Here is a 19,925-nt window from a genome sequence, read left to right on the forward strand (position 1 = left end):
AGGTGTGCTTGGAGCATATAATTGTATTGGAACTTTAGGGGTAGTAATCAAACGTTTTAGACAGATTGTACCCTGGGTGGTGAAATTTTATTTATGATTATTAGCGAATGTGTGAAAAAGTAACTCTCATGGTTTTGTGCGCTATCTTTTGAGGAACTAACGTTACTCTGTGTTGCTGCGGCACTGTTTCCAGGCGGAAATAAATATGTGTCGGACCAGTAGCACAAACGAGGGACAGCTAGTGACTGAATAGCCAAAATAAGACACATATTGTGTTTCTCTGGTTCAGAGGGTTTATAGTTGTTTCTGTACCGATGTTATGATTCTAGCTGCGTTCTTTCTGAGGTGAACGTGCTGATTTACTGTCAGAGAGGATGTTCGCGAGACCGTTTCGTGTCAAATCCAACACCGCAATCAAAGGATCAGACAGGTGAGTCACTGCGTCTGTCCTGAAAGTGATTAAAATTAATTTCATCTCAGTTTCAAAGTTCTATTTGCGCGAGTTCAAAACCATACTTTATTCCAGACCCACAGGTCCATATCAGGACACATAAAACGTACAGTTCAAAACAAAAGGATGAACCCACAGTTCACAAATGATAAGCAGTAACAACACAGACATTTTTCACCAGGGTTTGGGGTAAAAATATGAGAACCTTGTGTCACTCACTGTGGGCTGAGTAAGCGACATTATTTCATTTTCTGAATCAATGAATCAACTGATAAATTTGTACATCGTTTTCTCAGTACAGCGTGAAATGTGGAGACATTACTGTGAACAAAAATACGACTTACTTGTAAATCTTAGTGATTGAAGACGTATTCTAAATGCATCATTCAAAGCTACCTTTAGCTTTCATTTTTGCTTTACTGTAGTTGCACCATAAATGAGCAGTGTAAAGTGGAGTACAGTGAGCTCTTAAAAGCTCTATTTTATCATTGTCTGTGTACACATTTGACATTTATGCGCTGGCATTTTAGCTTCTGCATGCAATTTGCAGCTCTGACGCTGAACATCATCATCAAATCATGCCTGATGATGTGCCCTGGATATCTGACAAATTTTGGTACGATAAATGATCAGCGACATATTCTCCCTTTTATTGAATTACCAGTAATCACATTTGTTAAACTGAGAATATCGGACAATTTGTAACAATCTGGCCCTTTGGCTTTGACAATAAAATTAATTTTGCCCTCTGGGAAACCAAATTTGTCCATCCCTGTACTAGGTGTACAAATGCCCACATGTTTAAAAGCCCAAGAACAGAGTAGTAACTCATCATTCCTAAGCAATGCTGGAAGTTCAGTGGAAAATGATGCTTCTTAGACAAAGAGGCTTTGTATCCAAATTTATAACTTAAAAAATGCAACTTTTTCCTGTTTAAAAATTCAATAATAGAGCCTTACTGATTATGTTTGTTCTCAAACAACATCAGGGCTTTTTTTTTTAAATGAAATTGTCGGTCTGTGAGAAAAATGTGCCAGCTTAGGGCGTCTGAAAATGAGCCTGCCTCTGGTTTATCAAACAAAACAAGGCAAGACTTAGTTCACTACAATGACAAATATTCAAGCAGCATTTGGTGGTGGAACTTAAGTTATTAATTGAAAAAAACATAGGTATTAACTGATTAGCACAAAACTGAGCCACTTCATGTATTATTTTTCACGTACCACCTTTAATGATAAGCGGTTGAATGTGAACAGCCTAATGAATCAATTATGTTTACCACTTTAAAACTTAACTTAGAAGAAGAACTTAGAGTTTAAGACCCATGTCACAAACATTATAAAATAACCAAACATGAGATAAATAGTGATTTCACCGTGATATCACAACCACATAAGTACCTTTGATTTAACTTTATTTTTTCCTTTTCAGGAGAAAGCTCAAAGCTGACATATCAGCAGCTTTCCCTTCACTGTCTGCTGATGATCTGTCTGAGCTGGTCCCCAACAAAGAGGAACTAAATGTAGTGAAGATTTATGCACATAAGGGAGAAGCTGTGACACTTTATGTTCTTCATAAAAACCCACTGTTCTTTGAGCTGGAGAAACGCCTTTATCCTACAGGTACTGTATCTGAACATCAGTGGGCAAAGACTAGACTGAATGGAAAAGCCTGATATGAAACTAATTTTACCTGTGCACTGTCATGTTATTTTCAGTGTATGTACTGTGGAGGTATCCAGCTCTGCTGCCAACATTCAAGACATGGCCTCCTGTGCTTCAGAAGCTGATTGGAGGGGCAGGTATGTTTATTTTCTAAGGCTTCAGACCTCAACAGATGCTTAAAACTGTACGTGTGAACTGATAAACAAGTTCTTTGATTTTCTGAAGATCTCATGCTGCCAGGTGTGGTTGTGCCGTTGGGTGGTCTTCCAGATGTTAAACAGGGAGACTTCTGTGCCGTTACAATTGTCAACAATAGGTAACTTATGATAAAAGATTTGTATAGACTTCTATTTAAAGGTTTTAATAAATATTTAAGTGTGGTGCTGTTTCTTTGGTTGCTGCAGAGCTCCTGTGGCAGTTGGCACTGCTGTTCTTTCAAGTGCAGAGATGCAGAGTGCTGACATGAAAGGGAGAGGGGTTTGTGTTCTCCACACGTATATGGATAATCTTTGGTGAGTAGCTCCCATCTTTGGATGCAAATCCTTCATCTTTGTGAAAAAAAATTTTGTCAGCAGAGATCATAATGTTTTCTTGCTGTGAGTCAGAGCTGAAAAAAGTCCCAAAGCATGATAATGCCCTGACCATGTTTCATTGAGGGTTGGTGCCTTTTTTGTATTCTTCATTTGTTTGGCTATGGGATGGGTGGCAAAATAGAAGCCTTTTCTTGAGAAGAGAAACATCCACATTTTGTTTTTGGGAAACTATAGCCCTATTCACATGGGATTAGTATTACCTAGGGACCTCTGGTAATTTGTAATAATCCAGGACTTCTGTGTTCTTAATCCCATGAGAATCAGCCATGTTTCTAACTTGCAGAGAAAGAAATTGTAGAGCAAATTACCTACCATATTTTAATGCACTCAGAGGTCCACAGGTAATATTAATCCTGTGTGAATTGGCATCTCTGTAATTTAATTCAGTTTTGACACATAAAGTTTATCAATACTGCTTCATTTGCAGTTAATTCCAGCTCATGTTCAAAAATTACTTTATTTTATTTAACTTTTTTATTCAAACTCTGCTTTCCAAATGTACTTGTGCACACTGCTGCTCTCTTAGTATGCACAGCAATTCTGCTATTCCTCCTACAGCTTCTCTTTACAAGTGCCTCATGTTATATCAGTATAACTTAGCCGTATATATTGCGCATAACACAATTTACACTTTGAAATGTCACTCAACATGCAGTGATTGGACTATAACAGCTGGTCTGTGGGAGGATGGCTCTTACGCATGCGTAATGATCCCAAATTGAAAGAGAGCAGAATAATATTCTTAACATTTAACTCCATAAAATGTTTTAAAAATGACAAGGGAGGTTCATATTTTACACGAGATGTGTTGCTCATTCATACATTAAGGGAGGGATGCTTGACTTTCTTCCTCTTCCTTTCCTTCTCTGTCTGATCAGCTGTTGATACATACAGTGACTTATGCGACCTTGATGTGTAATGAAAAAGTAAGGTGATTTGCCATGGATAGCTTGATACAGATTGAAAAATGTGGCTAGATATAAATGTAGAGAGAAAAAAAAGCACTTTAGCACATGTCTATTAGAAACTGGTTAACTGTATGTATTAGACAAATGAAAATCACATTAGCTGCAGAACAGGATGTGCACAACATTGCATGTTTTGTATGAACTTTAGAAATGAAAATTCTCTGTTTCATTCCTGCAACAATGCTTCAAATTCATGTTTTCCATTGGAAATATTAGAAAATTCGAGTGCATTGCAGATTTTCCCTATCCCGTGCAAATGCACTGCAGCCAACACTGACATCAGGGGGTAATTCACAGATTAACAGAGGTCCACAGGTATGACTAGTCCAGGGTGAATAGTACTTTTGTAATGGTCTGCTGAGACCAGTGGTGAACTCTATCTGTCAGTTAGGCACGAAGCCTTCAAGTGTTGTCTAGAAAGCTGGAGATGAAGGGATATTTTACCTTTCGGCATGACAACAACCCAAAGCATACACAAATCCACTAAAACGTGGCTTCTCCAGAACAAAACCGCTTTGAGATGGAACTGCCAGTGCCCTGACCTGAATCCTCTTGAAAATCCTTGGGGTGACCTGAGGGGGGGCTTTGCACAGGAAATACCCTCTGAGGTAAATAGATTTTGAGCACTTTTGCAAGGAAAAGTGGTCAACTTTTGCCAAGTAGAGAGATAAGTTATGCTTCTTCCCAGGAAGACTGAATGTTGTAATAAAATCAAACATTTTTTCAACAAAGTATTAGTCCAGGACTGTGCATATTAATGCACCCATGTTTTTGTTCTTTCTTTTTAGATTTTAGTGGTTTTTCAGTTGAATTGTGCTCGTTATACATCTTATTACAGGAAGAAAAAGTTTTGTGATGCAGTCTTGCCTCATTTTTTTAAATCACGAAAATTTGGCATTTTCTCAGGGGTAGGTTGATGAGGTCTCGTGCCACAAGATCAAAATATCACAAAATTTCTCATTTAGGTGAAAACTGTTCTGTGAGATCAATATTGCACAAATCAAAGGAGCAGCAGCTGCCACGCCAGAAAAGAACAGCAAACTGGAAATTATAAATATCACAAAGATGCTCCAAACACTTTAAAATTGTTGGTATGACAGCTAGTGAGGAAAAAGAGCTGATCTATGACTTGTTCAGATCACTGCCCCTTTTTATCTCTTGGCACTACTTGGGGTCGCACATGATTCATAAATGCATGATACATTCATTATAAATGTGTGAAATAATAAAACGATTCTGCTACCTATGCATATTTTATGTGAAGAGAATACAGTGTTCATTTAGTTCATGTATGCACACAGACTTGCACATAGCGATGCTATTTGTATCTTTGTAACCTGCAATCAGTTGCTGCTTCATCCTGTCTCATTCCCCTCTCACTGTCTGTGTCAGTCACTCATCCAGTGGCTGTTGGCAGCACAAAACATCAGAGACTTCACATATGGAGTGGAATGGGCTGTTTTATACTGTGTGGTAAAACTTAACAAATCAAACTCAGTTTGAGTGCTGTGAATTGCTTTGTTCACTCAAAAAAAAAAAGAACTTTAAGCCTCTAATAAACAGGCCCTGTTTGTTGTCTGACAGCAGGCAGAGCAGAGACACACACTCACTAACACACACACATTAACAGTCGCTCATCTGTGTGTTGTGTCCAGCACTGTCAAAGCTCAAATGAGAAAGAAGGGACCACAAAAGGATAACATAATCTATTTCTGTTAATTACAGCAAACGTGTTACTGGCAGAAAATTTCTTTTGAATGTGAATTATGGATGTCTTGAAAGAAGATGACAAATAGTTTGATTTTAATGATTCAGCTCTTTTGATTTTCAGTCTGTTGTATACTATTTTAAAGTACTTTCAATATAATTTAAATGCTTTTTTATTATAGTAATTGTAGGAATGAGTGTATCAAATAAAAGATGTAGAATCAAACTACATGGATATTTGCTTTGAAGAGCTGTTAAAATGCACAGATTGAGCCAGAGTCAGACAGGACAAACAATATGCAAGGAGTGATATTCATTATAAGAGGATTGGATTAATTCTGAATAGACCTGCATTGCTTTGCATTTAGGACTTTCAGTTGTCTCTTCTCTTCTCGTGAGCAAAGTTTCTCGTCACACCCCCAATAAGGGATTGCTACAGCCACTGTGTGTTTAATTTTGCTCAAAGACCTTTAAAAAACACTATATCCCCTTAATTGAGTTTTTTTCATGCACTTTTCAGGGCATTTGGAGACAAATCAGGTCCTCCATCTTTACCAGACACAGAGAGTGAAGGACAGGGGTTGAATGGAGAGGAATGTGAGGTTGATAAAGAAGAAGAGGAGGAAGAGGGTGAGAGAAGTGCAGAGGAGGAGCAGCAGAGTCCTGGTGAAATGGTCACAGATCAAGCCTGCTCTGCTATTGAGGAACTGAGTCTTACGAAGGAGGAGGAAGAGAAAGGTGAAAAGGACAACGAAGAAGCAGAGGAGAACAAGGATGATCAGAAAATGCCACAAGGTATTAGAATCACAGCCCCAATAAAATCAGTCAATCCGAACTATTTGAAGTCCCGCTTTTGTTGTAAAGTTCTTTTCCATGAGTAATTTGCCACAGTTTTACTCAGGCTCAGCTTTTAATGAGACTCAGCTTCAATGAAAATCATTATCTCAGATTTCAATCAAATTGAAATATTCACCGCTAAATGGTCACAGAGCAGGATTTACTTCTCTCCTGTTTATTTTTGTTTCCATTTGGTTGTTATTTTTAATTTTATGATGAGGCAAAATGGGAACAGGTTCTGAAAGAAAAGGATATGACCCAGATCATACTTTGATTTCACAGAGATAATGGACGCTCTGCTATTGCAGTGTTTCCTCCATGCTCTCAAGAGCAGGGTGAAGAAGTCAGAGCTCCCTCTGCTGACAAGTACATTTCTCCGCAACCACATGTTCTCCTGCTGGTAACGTTCAGTTTATTCTTTAAGAAATGCAGAGGTGTTCTTAAGTTGTGTACTGAGAAACGTTTTATCATTTCAGCCCAAGTGGGAAACAGCTGGATATCAAGAAATCAAGCTATAAAAAGGTAAATGACATGTCACGAATGTGCCTTTTTACATATTCAGAAAGACGTATTTACAACTCTATCAGTAAGCATTACTTTCATGTTTTTATCCAACAGCTCTCCAAGTTCCTGCAGGCCATGCAGCAGAAGCACAACCTTGTGCAAGTTAAAGAACTGACCAAGGGTGTGGAGAGCATTGTGGAAGTGGACTGGAAAAATCCAGAGTGAGCCAAGTCCTGCCTTGACTTAAAGAAATTCTTGGTGGGGATTCAAAAACTTCACAGCCCGCCCACATTCAGCCCTTTATTTTTCTTTTTTATTGCATTAACTCTTTACAGACTGCGGTCCTTCAACATTCCTGAGGAGACAGATGTGGAGGCAGCTCCTGCACAGGATGGAGGAGAAGGAGAAACTCCATACCATCCTCCTGAGATCAGAACTCTATATTCTGTGTCAGCTCGACTGGAGCCTCTCTTTTTGGATGCAAACAAAAGGTGTGTGTGCGTGTGTGCTTTCCTAACTCTGGCTCTTGATAAATCCACGTTTTCCTGGGATCACACCGCAGGGGGAACATAGCAGGGAAAGTTGAAGCTTGTGAGTCAACAAGTACCCACAAGCGGCAAAATAGACACTGAACCCAGCGCAGCTCCAGGAGTTCTGTAATGTAGCTGTGCTCGGCCTCTTTGGGAGGAGATTAAATAATATTCCCATGGTAATGGTCGCCCAAGTCTTGATTTTAAAGGCTGTGTCTGAAATCACCCCCTTTTAACAATTTTATGCCTAATTCTTTTTCCATGCTAGTTAGAAAAGGTTATTTTGGATGCATTATTTTTCAACTTCTTCACGGACAGCTGCAGTGTTTACTGAAACCATGAAATCTTAAACCCAGTTTGATTGAAAACAGAAAGGAGTTCACATGCCAAAGACTTCTTTCTTTTTGTTCTTAAAGGGCTTTTTTCACACAGCCCCTTTCCTTCAGCCATAGTATAAAAAGCACAGGTTATAATCTTTATGATTTATATTTGGGTTGTTTTCCTTGGCATGTCAGAACATCCTACATGCCTATGGAAGCCAATACATTCACCATGGTGCATTTTCCAGTCACTATGTACTTAGCTGTATGTTACCTTTAATCCCCTTGGGATTGACCTGGAAGATAAACTCAGTTTCACACCCAGAACACACTGCAGTGCTGCCAGCAAACCGTGCAGAGCACTCACCACCCCACCTTTTACTTAACCATGGCATAATTCAATTCACAGCAGCCTTCTGCTCCCACTGTTTGTCCTCATAGTCCTCTATTTTTATCAAAACACAATTTGTAGTTTCACTCTAATTTCATCTGACTTTGAAATTGTTTACTGCTTTTAAGCTCAAATAACATAAACACCCTGTTCTGTTGATTGAATTTAGTGTATTAGAAGTTTATTTCTAAGAGTTGGAGTGAAAAATGTGTAACATAGAACCAGGGAATAAGTTGAGAGATGTTATCCAGAGAAATTTTTACAAGGTAACTTTTGTTATTTCGACAGTTGTTTTAATTGAAACATTTTATATGTGTTGAATCAAGTATAGAAGAAGGTTTATGTAACTCCTTTCACATTCAATGTGTCAAAGAGTCTATTAAATGTGAAGTATTATAAACGTACATTTATAGATGGGAACTGAAAACTGCTTTGGTTATAAACATAACATTCCATGTGGAAGTAGTTTATGCAGTTTTGTTTTTCATTTTAAAGAAATTAAGACTTTCTTGGTTTATCTATGGAGAGTAGTCACAGATGACCTCATGCACAATATAACAAAGGAATTTATGTAGAAAAGATGAATACGTAACATGTAACACTTAAATGAGGACAAACTAACATGCAAAAAAATGCTGTTTACTGCATAGATATTGCATATGAGTTAATAAAGCAATGTTATTCAGTTTGGTATTGTCAAGAACTGGCTCAGAATAGCAGACAGAGAAGGAGAAGAAAATTTATTACAAACTTAAGTTAAAATAATCATACTCATGCAAGTCAGTTTGATCAGTCATGAATGCAGTGCAAAGACACAGAGAGGACAGGACAGGATAGACAGGAGTTACACAAACAAAGCTCATGCCAACAAACCAAAGAACATGAGTTGTAGCACCCTTCACCAAAAACTGCCAGGCCTAACATTTTTGCATCACTAAACATTTAGAAGTAGCCAAATAACTCTTCTCTAATTACAAGTTTATGACTTTTATTTTTATGACATGAGGTGCCCCATGACATTCTTAATGATGATGGAATACAAATCATGTAATAGCCAAATTACAGATATCTAAAACGTCATAGGAAATTTTGCAAAATGTCATTTTTAATTTCATCAAAGTTTCTTTAACCAAATGAATAAATGGGACAAATGCTACTCCTCCTTTAACAACCCTTACCAAACAAGAATTTCCTTTTGTAAGACTTGTTGGATAAAACAAAAGCAAACACAATGGATAAACCAATATTTATTTTTTCAGAGTCAATACCAATATATTAGTATATTAGTAATTCATGAGATAACTGATTTTTGGAACCAATATGTAGTTATTATAATTTACTAATTGTACTTACTATGGCAAAAGCAAAACTGCGTGATCAAAAAAGTTTCCCTGCTACCTTAACAAAATAAATAAAACATCAATCCAGATATCGCAGGACAGAGCCGCACTGATGACCACCACCCCATTGAGTGACTAGCCAGGTTAGCAGCAAATCTTGTTGCAGTTGGTCAGTTACATGCAGGGCTTAAAGTATTCTGGCACCGTGCTAGATTTCCGGCATGCGGCATTTGGCTGCAGAATAAAAATGTCTTATATTTAAAAAAAAAAAACATCTTGCTATCATCACCATCATTCTCGAGTTTATGAGTTCGTCTATCAATGATATGAGAGGAGCACAACTCTTCTGCTCTCAAACTAGCATCATTAGCCATAGATGCATGAGTAGAGAGACGTCACGTCGAAGGAGAGTAGGATGGAGAGTAAATTCATGAATCCTGGGGAAGATGCCCTCCTAGTTGATAAAGGATTAAAAAATAAATGGCGCTGGGCGTGGATAGAAGAGATAGGAAAAGACGGTAAGCCTATTGGTAGCTGGTGTAAGAAGTTAAGAGGAGCAGGTGCTTGCTTCTGCACTTTGTGCTCGAGAAAGCTAGTATATTCAACTAGGGGGAAAAAAGTGCTACCACATCATAAGTCAGACCTCGCTCACAGAGCAGCTATTCGCACTCTCCCACACACAACGCGGTTACCGGGAGCAACAACCACAGCTGATGTACCGGCATCAATAACTGACCTGTGTGTGTGACTCGAAAATACGTGTGTTATCGCAGAGCAAGATCTGTCTTTCAAGCTCGCCCAGCCCTTGGTAATTTTAATGCAAAAATTTATGCAAGAAAAAAAAAAAGCTGAAGATAAAATTGCTCTGACAAAACTGTCAATATCCAATACCCTTATAATATGTCACCTTGTGATTGTAGGTCATCTTGTAACCTGTCAAGGACTTAAAACACAGTTTAAGGATGAACACAGACACATACTTCAGTCTCTAGAACACATTAAAGTTTAAGTAAATAGGATGAAAACAAAAAAAAACTTTAGCTGTTAGTTGGTCCTGTCTAACTTTTAAAAAATGAATGATAAAAGGATTACAGCAGCAAATAACAGCATGAATGGAGCTCATTTGCTCATCTGTCTGATCTGTCTCAAGGTGTACTTTCCAAATCATACTGCTTTAATCACCTTCAGGCCCCTCCTCTATGAAGTTCATCATCTTTGAAGATCATTCATTTCCATATAATAGTTTTCTTTTTTTTTTTTTTGCTATAACCCCTGCATATATGTTAAAATAGTCTTAATAAATTGAAACATTGAGAAATGAAACTGCTCTTTTGTAGCCGCTTTTCCAAAACCTCAAACTGTGAAACTGTGACAAGTTTCTTTTTTCTCACTTTAAGCCCTGTACATGTCTTTAAAACTATATCATTTAAAATATGCTGATGTTGTATCAGGTTTAAAATTTAAAAACTCTGAGGGTCTTTTTTGCTTGTGTAGCTCAGTATTTGTTTTGGTCTGTTTTGCAACGAGCTAAAAACTTCTCCATCCAGTGACATCTCAATGAATGTCTCACATTTACTCGTGTGCTTCGGTGCTCCTACAGGAAAGGGACAATACTGCAACCTGCTGAAGTGAGGAATATTGTAACAGAGTATGTGAAGAAGAATGAATTGGTGGATGAAAATAATAAAAAGTAAGTAGATCCTATTTTTTTACATGTCTAAAGGATTCTGTGTCAGATTGTATTGTCTGACCATAAATATTTCCATTGTTTCAGCATTGGAGTAAACAAATCCTTGCCCTTTTTGCAATCAGACCCTTTATGCAAGTCATCTGACATGCGAAGAGGAAATAACCTGAGTGCACTGAGTTTGCTTAAACTTTGAAAATGACCAGCAGTTGTCTTTTTAATGGTTGCAGTTGTAAAAGGACAGCCTTCAAGTCCACTGAAGAAATACAGGGCTGACCCCAGGCCATGTGATGTGATATAATGGGCTAAAATGCTTAAATGGGACTCTCATGTCTCTTTTTAGGTCATGAAAATTGTGCATATTCAGTTGTGAAACTGTTTGATATTGAGTGATTGGTCTGGAATTAGATCAAAACTGCCTGACAAAAGGGCAAATTTTATTAAATTTGCCACATTCCACTGCAGTTTCCTGTTTTGAAGAAGCTATGCAGTGCTTTCAATGCTACTTTTCAGTGCAGTTTGCTTAAATGCTTTTCTCAAACAGTTATGTCACCATAAACCCGACTCTGTGTGACTGCTTGTTGGAGAAATCAGAGTACCAGGAGGTGGAGTTACTCAAGTGGGATGACCTCTTTAGCAGGTAAACACATTTGTTTGTTTAATTTTCTTTTCAAGAAACCATGAGGGATACACATTATATATATGTTACCTTTGGCTGGCCAAAATTATGGCTTTACCAGATGAAGACAAAAGTTTTGGCAAGGCCTACCCAGAGCCCACACCTGAATCCTGCTGAACATCTGTGGGCTGACCTGAGGAGGGCTTTGCACAGGAAATGCTCTCATAAGCGGACAGATTTTGAAAGCTTTTGCAAGGGAGAGTGGGCAGATTTTGACGAATCAGGATAGGTTATGCTGATAGACTCCTTGTTAAAAACTGCATGTTGTGATAAAATCCAAAGATGCTCTAATAAAATGTTAGATAAGGGTGTGCATATTTATGCTGCTAGGTTTTTGTCATTTCTTATTTGTGTTATTTCTTTATAAAGATTTTGGTTGTGTTTTAATTGAATTATACATGTTTTAGTTCACATTGCAGCGGAAAAAATTCTGAAAGTTTGTTTAACATCACAAAATGTGGCATTTATTAAATGTCTGTAGGCTTTTATAGCCACTGGTGATGCAGAGACAGGCATGTACATGGATGCATGTAGGTAGAATTTTACATGGAGATTTGTGTGAAGGTATGCTCTAATATTTAGGGATGAATGAAGCAATAGACAGCAGATCCAACAGAAATGTATCACTTCACTTCTTAGCCAGATTTAACAGTGCCTTCCTATTTTCACAGGACTTTGGGAAAAATGCAGGAGTGCTATGAAGTTGTATTTCCTGGACAAGCGCCCATAAGAAAGAAGGGCCATATTGAGCCTATAGATATCTCTGTGGCTTCTCGAGGCTCCAATAAGAAGGTAGCAACTCTCACTTAAGAGTGCTGGTCACTGGTGTGCTTTGGAGTCTGACCAAATCTTTGTTAAGGGAGTTCACTTTGTACCATACCAGATTAAATAAACAACATAACATACCTCTTTTAGTGGTGGATGCCAAGCTTTGCTCAGTTTAACTTGGCAGGGCTGTAAAAGCTGGGATATTTTAGACTGAAAGCACTGTCCTAATTAACCCACACTGACCCTATCTTTCCAGGGAGACCACGGATCTGGTAATGATAAATTAGCTGATAAACAGATGGAGCAGACTGTCGGTGCCTGTTAAGTAACAGAAACATGTTTCTGTATGACCGTAACTACAAACCTTTGACATTTAAGTACTACAGTATCTTGTTACTTATTGACTGACAGAGACACCAGACAGAAAAGCAGTAAACTCATGCCACTTTATCAGTCTGTCTGATTTACTGTTCCAGCTCTAACAGTTTCCATACGCTACCTGTAGGTTACTCTGATAAAGAACCTGGAAGTGTACGGTTTGGATCCTGCAGTTGTGGCCACAGCTCTGCAGCACCGGGTTCAGGCCAGCTCCGTTTTACAGCCAATCCCTGGATCCAAGGATAAAGTCCTGGTCCAAATCCAAGGCAACCAGATTCATCAAGTCGGCAATTTGTTGCTAGGTTTGGAGATTTTGTTTTCTTACTTCTTTCTCTCTTTAACTATGCTATCTTATCTTTAGAGTCTCATATCAGCAAACACAGCTGATGTCTCTTTTTGCATAAACACATTTGCTTAATCTTTTTTCTTTTCATTTCAGAGCATTATCAAATCCCTCGAAAGTACATCCAAGGACTAGACAAAGCTCCTAAAGGAGGCAAGAAGAAATAACACTTTATCAAGTGTGATTATCAACAATTTATTGTCTGGAATCAAAACAAACAGTCTAATAAAATTGATTCCCTGTCGTCTTCTGACGGTTGATAACAGGAGCCAGAGGTTCTTGTTCTCATTTGTCTTCCAGTGAGTATTCAGTAGAGGGGTTGAAGCCATTAGCAGTGGTTTACACAATGTTCATGCTGGGCTCCACTTTGGCAGATGAAATATTCTAAAACTTTCCACTCACCAACCAAATCAACACAAACTGAAAAGCCTATCTTACACAGGCAGGCCATGGTAAAAGGATAGAGTGTGGCTCTGTCTTTAATAACCATCACTGAACTGGTGGAGACAAGGGCAAGATAATTATTACATTTTTGTGTCTTTGTTTTGCTGGATTTTTTGTTAGCGTTTATTTACCTGGAATTTATCACTCAAAATTTAACGTGCTTTGTTAGCAGTGTAAAACACTGCATACTAAACCGACTCTCTTCTCTACGGTTTAAACCAGGGGTGTCCCGATCCCGATCGTATGTATCGGATCAGAGCCGATATAAGCATTTTTAACTGATCGGAGATCGGCAATTTGTTCCGATCAGCCCACCCGATCATTTACGTCAGCTGTTGTAAGCAAAACACAATTTACGACATACACCATATACGCACCAGTAACACAACAAAGCAAAAGTAGCAACATTAGCATTCCTGTGTTTAAAATGTAGGCAGTGTGGAAAAGCTTCTAACATGAGAGTGAAAACAGTCCAGTGGCCACTTGCAGCATCTGTAACATGACCTTTTCACGAGGTGGTAGTAGCAGTTAACACTACAAATTTGATCCGTCATCTCCGAACTAAACATACAGCGCAATACGTTGACTTCACTATAGCAACAGGCAGCTTCACCGAAGCAACAAACTCTGGGCTTAATTTTTTTTTTTTTTTTTTTAAGATTTATTTTTGGGCTTTTTGTGCCTTTATTTGATAGTGGAGGGCAGTGGGTAGAGCCGGAAATGGGAGAGAGAGTGGGGAGAAACATGCGGTAAAGAGCCACAGGCCGGATTAGAACCTGCACCTCCTGCGTACATGGTAGTGCCGTAGACCGCTAGGCCATCTGCGCGCCAGCAAACTCTGGACTTTAAGAGAAAAGACAAGTACCCTAGAGAGAGCGATAAGGCAAAAAAGATAACAGAAAAAGTGGTCAACTTCATTGCTTCAAACAACCATCCCATCTCAGTGGTGGAGAATTTGGGTTTTTGTTGTCTTCTTGAGCTTTTGGGTCCGCGCTATCTGCTGCCGTCTCCACATTGCATTACTGACACTACCTTACCAGAGCTGTATAACAAAGTATGTAACAGCATACTAGAGAATGTAGAAAGCAACTTTGTTGCCGTTAGCTTCACTACAGACATTTGGAGCTCTGATGTTTGCCCTATGTCACTGCAAAGTCTCGCTGAACAGTCCTCCACCTTTGAGTTAAAGCGTGCAGTGTTACATGCACACCATTTTCGTGGGTCTCACACAGCAGAGCATGTAAAGCAGGCCATCGAGGATGCTGGTTTTCCTAAACAAGAACCTTCACTTCATTTTAAAGTAATATTGAGTAAAGAAATAAAAGTGAGGGAGGAAAACGTGATGTAGCAGCTCCAGTTGCTCTTTAGAAATTGCACTGTAATAACAAGAGTGCCTTGTATTTGATATTTCAAGTTAAACTGTTTTGAGTTCAGTTTTTGTTGTGACTAATGTAGTTACCACTTCAAGTTAATTACCACTTCTAAGTGGAATTGCAATATTTCAAATTCATTGATTGAATTCATTTGTTAATGTGACTACTAACTGTTGTCACCACTTCTAAGTGGAACTGAGGTAACTTGAGTTTACTTTTTGACTGCTCAGGTCTGTCAGCTGTTCCGACCACTTTTAAGTGGATTTTTGATTGTCTGATTTAATTTAAACACTGCACGAAGTGAACTTTATTTTTTGACACATTAAAATGAAAAAGCTAATACAGCATTCTGAGTAGAAATGTAATTTTGTTTTTTAACAACAATGTTGGCTATACTAAGTTAAATGGAGTATGTTTGAGACATTTAGTTGTTATTCTGTTTACTTAAGTTTCTTTTGTAAACAAAAACAATTGAAACGCTAATATAAGTAATTATGTGTATCAGATCGGGACTCGGTATCGGTAAATATTAAATATTTAAAAAATGGATTGGGATCAGAGGCCAAAAGTGCTGATCAGGACAACCCTAGTTCAAACTTTAACACAGTCAACAAAACATTGAACTATTCCTAACCCTGGAATAACCCAAACTTGACATTTTCACTTGTGAAAGTAGATTAAGGCAGGAATTTACTAGTTATACTTAACCCCCTAATTCCCTGCATGTACACATGAGCACACTAAATACTGGCTTTCCTTCAGCTTAGTGATAAATCCTGCAATTATATTTTTTGTAGGTAATTGTCCAGATTGTCCACTGAACTTTAAGTAATTCATTTCGATGTTAGGAGAATTTGCAATTTGATTTTCAGGAATTTCATGGAAAGTTTGGGAAATTTTTCTTTGGATATTTTGAGGAATTTGCTCATAAATGTTCAAGTTTTTATGTAAATTTGGCAATTCTGTCTATAAATTTAGGGGAATTTGATGTGAGTTTTTAGGGAGTAGTTTAGTTTGGAATTTTCAGGTATTTTCATGAAGATGTGGGAGAATTTTTTTTTTTTTTTTTTTTGAAATTTGATTTAGAATTTGAGGGGAGGTTGTCCTTTGAAATTTTCATAGAAATTTCAGAGATTTTCTTTGGATGTTTCTAGAAATTGATATGAAATTTTAGGGGGATCTTGCTTGAAAATACAAAGGAATTTACTTGGAAATTTTGAGATTTTTTTTTTCATTGGAATTTTTTGGCATTATGAGGACATTTCACAGGAATATATGGAGAGTATTTAAAAACATTTTGGGAATGAGAATTTTCACTGAAAGATGATATTTAAGATGATTTCTTGGAAATTTGTGTGGCTTTTGGAAAGGAACATTTCCATTAAATTCAGAACTTTAGTGTAAATTCTGTTCATGTTTGGCCGTTACAAGTCCCCCCATGGTCCAGCATCAAATCAAGAACAAAACTATCATACTTCTCTCAATGATTGACACAATTTCTAACTGATTTAAGACCCTGAACAACTAGCAGACACACAGCCAAGGCATATGCTGTAAAACCTATCCAGTGCTGTTTTTTTCTGCAGAAACAGGATGTTCAGGAGATTTGTGGACATCATTTTGGTCACTTATCCCACTTATCCTGAAGCAGTAGGAGAAACTGAACATGCATTGGTTACAAAAGTTTGGGTCTTAAGGGATTGACTGTAGTTTGTATAATTTCACCACTTTGTTCTCAGATAGCCCTTTGTCTAGCTGTGCTTAGTCTATGTAGCGTGCAGGCTTTCAAGCCACATAACTGGTTAGAAAATGCCTTGGACTCTGCCTTTGTTATGAAAAAAAGGATCTTGCATGCTTGCTTGCAGGCAGGCCCACCAAAAAGATGTGTCCTTTTCAGTGAAAATGACTGAAAAACGATTGGATGCAAAAAGAAGCTTGAAGTGATCATTTATTTTCACATGAATTAATCATTGGAATGACATTAGCCAGATACTAAATGACACAGCTGCTCAAGAAAACACACAGTGCTGAAGTAATAAGAATAAATGAAACAACTTGCCAAAATAGTTTCCTTCTCCCTCCTCGAGCCTGTGCAACAACATTGAATAATTAGTCTGCACTGTCTGTTTTGAAAGAGTACTCCATCTCCAATATTGACGCCATTTTCTCTTTCATAACAGCGTCTTGTATAAGATTTCTTTTCTACTGTTCAAAACAGCTAACCAGTTGACGTGTGCTGTGAAGGGAAACATTAGAAAATCAAAATGTCAAAGTAAAGAGCTGACTGGCGGCAAACTAAAGCAATTCACAAAAATCCACCATACTGAAGCACAGTGCCAGGTTTTATATACAAAGGATGTTTTAAGTGGCTGAAGTATGGCAATACACTGTGAAAACTCCTATTGACAGCATTTGTATGGATGATGTAGGCTGTTTGCCTTGGCGAACCTTCTAATGAGGAACAGCACTTGCTCTCTGCTGTCCAAAAATAAACCAGATGAACTGAATCCTTCAATCTCACGTCAAAATAAAGCTAAGGGAAAATCAAGTGAAAACGTAGTGGTTATGAATATCCTCTGCAGTGGTTCAGTTTCCTAGAAAGGTCCCTGAGTGAGCCAAATTTAAAAGGGAAAGTCCCTTAAGACTCAAACTTTCTACAGAATCACCGCTGGATTAGTCCTTGTAGCAGTTACTGGGCCCTGGGTCTCATACATTCTTCCTCTACTTCAGGTCACTTGATTTGATTTAATTGAGTGGCACTAACAGAGTAATAAAATCTTAGACTGTTGGAGCACAAATGAGGACCTTGATTGGATAAACTGTAGCTTCTTACTAATAATCTCAAGATGAGAGTTCCTCTCACATCCTCTTTATTTTTCATGCTAACTGCCAATAAACTCCAAAACCAACGTCAGAGTGGCATCATTTTAGTTGGGACAGGACCTAATAGTGATACAATCTGAAAAATATTGAACCACTTCCCCATTGCTTTCTAAGATCATTCCTACATGGCAGATCCCTGTTGGGATAAAAACAAAGACATTTCATTGATATGGTTTTCATATTAATTCTTTCAACTACTTAGATGACCTTTAACCATGTCAGTGTGCATGTTTGCAAGCAGCATTGTTTTGTAGTCTGTTTGAGCCCAATCAAAGCAGCTGCATGTTCCCTGTTGGCTGACTGTTGTCAAAGCCCAGTCTTTATTTATTTGTAGTCATTCTTCATCAGTATTCCTGGCTTCCTTAACACCATGAAGACAAAAGAACACTCCAAGCAATCCAGAGAAAAAGTTACTGAAAAGTATGACTCAGGAGATGGAGACAAAAAAAATCCATCAGCAGGAAATGGAAGGAATGTGGCACATGTGTAAATCTGCCTAGATCAAGCAATCCTCCTAAACTGAGTGACAGTGCAAGAAGAGAGGCCACCAAGACACCTATGACTGCTCTGAAGGAGTGACAAGCTTCAGCAGCTGAGATGGTAGAGACTCTGCATACAACTGTTGCCCAGGTCCTTCACCATTCACCTCAAGAGAAAGCCACTGTTGAAGAAAACTCATTAAATCTTGACCAGAGTTCACCAAAAGGCATGTGGGAGACTCAAGTGTCAAGTGGAAGAAAGTTCCTTGGTCTGATGAGACCAAAATGGTGCTTTTTGGCCATCAGACAGGGGCTTTGATTGGCGGTCATCAAACACATTTACACCACAAACACACCATCACCATTGTGAAGCATGGTGGCGGTAGCATCACGCTGTGGAGATGCTTCTCAGCAGCCAACCCTGGAAGGCTTGTAAAGGTAGAGGGTAAAATGAATGCAGCAAAATACAGAAACATGCTGAAGGATAATCTTATAAGTCTGCAGGAGAACTACAGCCATGGAGAAGATTTGTTCCCAGAGAGACACTGACCTGAAGCATACGGCGAAAGCTACACAGAAATGGTTTTAAGACAACAAGATGAATGTTCTGGATTGGCTGAGTCAAAGCCCGGACCTCAATCCACAGACTCAGTGCTGTGAGTGCAGCCAAAGGTGCATCTGCTAAATACTGACTTGACGGGGGAGAATATTTATACAGTTATTTATTGAACATTTCATATTTTAATTTAATTGACATGACTTTGCAGAAATCATTTTCACTTTGACATTAAAGAAGTTTTTTGTTTGTTTTCCCACAAAAAAAAATATTGATAATGATTAATTTATAAAATCAATGAAAGGGTAAAAAATCCAGGGTGGTGAATACTTTTTAAAGACACTGTGCATATCTGCTAAAACAACATAAATGTGGCTCAGTATCATTTTTCCAACTTTTAAGGCCAAGAGACATATGCAGCTAAACAGGCGAGCATTATTTTTCTCTAGATTTTTGGCTTGGGCTATGCGGTGCTCACGCAGACAGTCTGAAACCCTGACTTGTTAACAAGTGAGCTGAAATGACAACACCCAGTCTGAGAAAGCTACATCCAACTGAGCTACAAATAAACAAACAGCATGTTTAAATTCCTCTCATTGAAGATTTATGCTAATAATGTGCATCAGCTGTGCAACAACATTTGACAGTGAACATCTGGAAAAAGACCTGCATCACTGCTTATTTTCCCACTAGTGCAGTGTTGTTTTTAATGCTGTTCTGTAAATCCATCAATCTGTTTACTCCAAGTCTCTGAACATCTTGCACTGTTGACTTTCAAAGATGACTGACAAGTAAACAATATTCGACATAATGTTATAATGGGGTGTAATAGTTAAGCACATTATGAACTGACATGAAAAATTAACAGTCTTTGGTGATGACGAAAATGTCTCCTCAAGCCATTGTCTCCCCACATGCCCCAATTATGTGATGTAAAGGAAACTTTAAGCCTTTTTGTAAACCTCTGTGTTTTGTGGGGGGATTAAATACATAAGCATTATAATTTAACTTCCTCCAAATCAAGTAGACA

The 19,925-nt window shown here is 38.2% G+C and overlaps 1 protein-coding gene across 1 annotated transcript; it reads left to right on the plus strand.

Annotated features, from left to right (window-relative positions):
- Nucleotides 1-207: 207 nt before the first annotated feature.
- On the plus strand, nt 208-15,061 carry eif2d (eukaryotic translation initiation factor 2D). The gene is made up of 15 exons (XM_041798313.1): nt 208-430; nt 1,883-2,073; nt 2,169-2,252; nt 2,341-2,431; nt 2,520-2,627; nt 5,904-6,178; nt 6,503-6,620; nt 6,697-6,742; nt 6,839-6,945; nt 7,060-7,215; nt 10,906-10,995; nt 11,537-11,632; nt 12,343-12,463; nt 12,945-13,119; nt 13,257-15,061. Exons 1-15 carry the CDS (start codon nt 375-377, stop codon nt 13,325-13,327), a joined length of 1,785 nt encoding a protein of 594 aa, XP_041654247.1. The 5' UTR covers nt 208-374; the 3' UTR covers nt 13,328-15,061.
- The last annotated feature ends 4,864 nt before the right edge of the window (nt 15,062-19,925 follow it).

Source organism: Cheilinus undulatus, linkage group 11, assembly GCF_018320785.1.
Source record: "Cheilinus undulatus linkage group 11, ASM1832078v1, whole genome shotgun sequence".
In the NCBI taxonomy this organism is placed as follows: Eukaryota; Metazoa; Chordata; class Actinopteri; order Labriformes; family Labridae; genus Cheilinus; species Cheilinus undulatus.